At 40.9% G+C, this 4,712-nt stretch overlaps 1 protein-coding gene across 13 annotated transcripts in view; it reads left to right on the top strand.

The window, feature by feature from the left end:
- The first annotated feature begins 1,655 nt into the window (after window positions 1-1,655).
- Window positions 1,656-4,712, top strand: part of USP15 (ubiquitin specific peptidase 15) — a 179,031-nt gene continuing 175,974 nt past the window's right edge. For 12 of the 13 annotated variants that reach the window (XR_002824880.1, XR_002824882.1, XR_002824881.1 and 9 more), the window contains exon 1: window positions 1,656-1,817. Coding sequence is in view for 9 of the 13 variants with exons in the window: in XM_004381562.2 (XP_004381619.1) it covers window positions 1,729-1,817 (89 nt within the window). In the remaining 4 variants the exon portion in view is untranslated. The remainder of the gene's footprint in view (window positions 1,818-4,712) is intronic. The other variant, XM_023736119.1, reaches the window with a different exon arrangement.

Below are 4,712 nucleotides of genomic sequence, written 5' to 3'. Positions count from 1 at the left end.
GAAAAGAAGGATTATCCAAATAGAAAATCTGAATAATAATAATAGTATATATATTATTATTAATAGTATAATATACTATACTATTTTACTCTGAAAAATTCTTTGTTCTTGTTCAGAGGTTGGGTAGAAAAGGGGAAAATCGCGACCCTTTGAGGGTACTCATGGTTAGAGAAATTCTATTTTTTTAGTCTGTCGAAAGAAAAGCCAAATAATATAAGAAATAGAAGTGATGGCAAGCTGTTCCCAGACTCTCGAATCAAGGATGACATAATTGTGCAAAATAGTATTATTATGCAGAAAATAAGCAATCATAATCCTGATACACACAAATCACATCAGTATACTCTACTTTTACTTGGAACAGTTCTGCACTTGTTGCTGGTATGACAACATCCATCTTTACTGCATTCCCACCAAATGAGTTAGAAAACCAAAATCAAAGCTGTTGCCCTTCAGTGGATTCTGACTCATAGCGACCCTGTAGTGGTTACAGTAGCCATTAAAAATGGGGAAATGAGAGAGAGCATGTAGAGATGTCTTCCCATCTTTTAGACTTTTCGCATCGCTTTGTTGCCTTAACACCAAATCTCTGGAATCTTTACTCTTTGAAAGACTTAACCAGCTTCGCCAAAATTAATTTATTAAACAAATATTTAGATGGCTTTTATATGTTACGCATATATGCTAGCCACCAGGCATACAGAGGTAAAAAAGATGGACCCAGTTCCAACTTTTGTGGCGTTCACATTTTATTTCACGCTTTCAGTTAGGAGAGGTAGTGAGTGCGCTATAGTGGAAACTATATGGGCTTTGGAAACTGGGTTATAAACTTCTCTCCACTTACTGTGTGGCCTTAGCCAAGCCTCTGAATTTTTTCACACTCAATTTCCTCATTTTTGTCATAATTGTTAGCTTCAAATAATACTTAACTGGAATTACTATCCAGTTACATTTCAGGTGTACATAGCATGGGAAGATAAAGGGAAAGGATTTTCCTCCCCTTTAGAACCCGGCATTAGTCAATACATATTTTATGTCCTGTTCACTGAGGAACTGTAACACGTTTCTCACCGCAGCTTAGCTGTATGGGTATGCCTGGGGAGGCGTCATAAATAGCCTATAAAAGGTCCCCACCAACAGCAAGAGTAAGAGGGCTGTAAGGAGCCCATGATGGGCACTGTGGCCAAGCGTTGGGTTTCGGATTGTACTTTGTTTGGGCCAATATTCACCGAGCTTGGGTTCCGCGATTCGCAAAGTAAAGACAAGAGTCACAGAGCCGCTAAAATTTTCTGCCGTATCTTAGCCATCCTCACGCCCCTCGTCCCCACCCACCCTCAAGAGTCAGTGAACGTGCAAATAAGGGTTTTCAGGCGTCCGTGGGAAAGAAAGAGTGGAAGGAAGAAGTCGAGGATAGACCAGACCGTGGCACCGTTTAAGAAAGTGAGCGCCCGAGCCCACACCGAGGACAACCAGCAGTCCGGACCGAAGGAGGCCGTGGCCGACGCGAGATGCTGGAGAGGCGGGGACCGATGGGGGGCAGCAGACCACGGCCACACACCCAGTCCGCCCCGGGGACTTCCTCTTCTCCAGAGGTGCCTCCCTCCCACCCCCGTCCCTTTTGGTTTCGACCTGGCGGCTGGGAGGGGCTGCGGGACGCCATTCCCACAATGCTCCGGGGCGTGCCGCCGCTGTCGCTGCCGCCGCCTCCGCTACCGCTAGTGGAAGAAGATGGCGGAAGGTGGAGCGGCGGATCTGGACAGCCAGCGGTCTGACATCGCCACGCTGCTCAAAACCTCTCTCCGGAAAGGGGACACCTGGTGAGAGAAAGGGGTTGAGGTGCCCGCGGTTTCCCGGGGTTGGTGGGTAACTGGGCGGGAACTGCAGGCTGATGTCTTTCGCTAGTGACAGGTGCGGCAGGTCCGGCGGCTGCCGCCCTGGGGAGCAGGATTTTGGTCATTGCCGAAATTTTGGGGCAGAGGTTGCGCTGGAGGTGAGGGCTAGGGTTCGTGGCCTGTTGGGGCGTGCTGAGAGGTTTGTAGGGATCAGTGGCAGCGGCTCATGCAGTTCTCTTCGTCCGCCTTCCTCTCACAGTGCCGCTCCCACCTCAGGCCTTTCCGAACCATAGATTACATAGATTTCGTTCGGCTTCAGTCTTCAGTATATTTGACATGTCGGCGTCCTGCAGGTTATTACGATATCATCCGCTTTACTTCTCCAGTCATTTCCTTTCCCGGCATTGTTGGCATCCAAGTTCCCTCTTACTCTGATTCACGTATTCTTCCGGGAGGCAGGCTGCAGGATGTTTGCGGTGCGTACTACACAGGTGGCATGTGTCAGGGCGCCACTTAAGAGAAAGAAACCGTAGTTTGCAGTTCCTTGTCAAAAAGAGGGAGAGAAGTAGGGAACCTTAGACGTCTGAGAAATACCACGTGGTCTTGTGCTTTACTGGAGGCTTGATAAAAGCCGGCACCGTTTCTCTTAAAGTGCAGCCCTTCCCTCCAGTTTGAGGGATAACGTAGGCCTGCAAAAAGTAGATAACTCCATTTACCGCTTAAGTAATTGCTAATATGGAAATTTATAAAATACCAAAGGATATACACTTAAAATACTGAATGAAGTATGTGAAGATTTTAATACTTCTCGGCCTTATCAAGTGACTTCCAGAATAATTTAAATATGTGAATGTGTGACATGAAGAGAAAGTGCTCAGTTTATTGGGAGGGAAGGTGAAATCAAGTAGGCCTGTTGTATGATTTGTGTGTGGTATTTAAAATAAAAATATTCCTATATCATTTTACTGGAACAGCTAAGGAATATATTGTATTTAGTGTACTTCTTTATTGTAATAAAAAATTATTTCCATTAAGTCATATTAGAGTATACGAAAAAACACTCCATAAATTATATACCATTGTTATGATGACAGTGGGAAGAGCATAGGATTTAGACCTGAGTTATGTCACAGCTCTACGATTAACTTGCAGTATCTTTGGGGAAAGTTAATTTAAATCATTGCACTTCAGTATCTTCATCTATGAAGTGGACAATAATTTTGTTATAAGGGTTTTATCTTGATTCAGTTAAATACTCAAAATAGACTTGATACTTACAAGAAAGTATTAACTTTTAGTTACCTTTTTATCTCCACAATTTACTCCTAACAAAATGTGTTATTAGGATCATTTTCAAGTAAGCTAGGAGAGTGCAGGCTTGGGACTTGAATTTAAATACTTTGATCTAAGTCCTGATAGTTTTTTTCTACTTGGTAGGCTGCATACTATGTTTATATGATAAAAATACCAAAGGGTGTCAACATATACTTGTTGCATTACAGCACAAAATATGACCTTTGAGTGACTTAACAATCCTTATTATTCACATTGGAGTGTCCCTAACATGTTTATTTCTATGGAGAAATTTGGTGTATTTCCTAGCATACCTATGTTTACCTTGGCCTGTTTACCTTGGAGTTTTTTAAAGATGAAATCAATCCTTGCTCTGTTTGTTAAAGAACATTTAAAAATTCTTAATTTATCAAGCCTATTACACTGGGTAAAAAGATAAATGTGAATTTCCTGAAAATAGAGATATATAAGTTAAAATTTGAATTATTGTCTCTCTTTAGTCTTATTATGCTTTTGGTCAAACCCATTGCCATCAAGGCAATTCCGACTCATAGCAACCGTATAGGACAGCCCAGAACTGCCCCATAGAGTTTCCAAGGAGCGCCTGGTTGAGTTGAACTGCCAACCTCTTGGTTAGCAGACATAGCCCTTAACCACTACGCCACGAGGGTTTGTGGTATACTGAGTAATAATTAGTATTGTTGACCCCGCAGGATGATCGGAACAATATATATAGTGGGCATTAAACTTTTTAAATTGTGGTATTTTTCAAATAAATTATTAATTGTGGTACTTTTCAAATAAATAAATTATTTTTGCTTTTTGACAAAGTTATTGTAAATCATTGGCGGTCCATAAATTTGAATCATTTGAATGCTTTCATTTTAAAGAAAACTGAGGCCCGGATATTTTAGTTAACAGCAGAATGTACAAATTTTTATCTTCACATTAATTTTTGTTCTCATTTAAAGGGGGGAAAACGAATTAGCATGAGCAAGGTGGTGCTGGGGAATTGCAGAAATCAGTTTGGTTTATATGTGAGCCAGTTTATTTGCAAATTAGCAGGTGAAACCTGTCTTCTCTCAAAATAGTGTAGTGCAAAAGTTTGATTCAGAGTTTGAAGGAGAATAACTTGTTGAGTACAAATCTGACAGTGTACTTGTGAGCTCAGCGCCGGTAAAGATACTTACTAATTTAGCTGTAACTTGGGCTGACGTTTTTGGAACTCAGTAAAAAGTTAGGTTTCTCATTTTAACCTTTTTTTTTTTTTTTAAGCTTAAGCTTAGTGTTTTCTGGATATTTGGGTAAATCCTGTCTATTTTTATATAGCTGAAATGGGCCATATGTAAATGGAACATTGCCTTGGTATATGTATATCACTATCTTTGAAAGATTGACTGGGCTACTGGGAAAAATTGGTGAATTTACCATAAGTTTATTCTTGAAAGCTTAATAGAGACGTTTGAAGTTACAGTCAAATGAATTTAAAAAATATATATTTTGCTAGTTAGGTTGTGAGTGCTTTGTAGATAAGGGCTGTCTCGTAGTACTCTAGTAACTCTAACACCTAGGCAAGTAATAAGATTT

The sequence above is a fragment of the Trichechus manatus genome, unplaced genomic scaffold (genome assembly GCF_000243295.1).
Source record: "Trichechus manatus latirostris isolate Lorelei unplaced genomic scaffold, TriManLat1.0 scaffold00086, whole genome shotgun sequence".
Classification (NCBI taxonomy): domain Eukaryota; kingdom Metazoa; phylum Chordata; class Mammalia; order Sirenia; family Trichechidae; genus Trichechus; species Trichechus manatus.
Note: the sequence above shows the minus strand (reverse complement) of the source record. Positions and strands in the feature narration are given on the sequence as shown.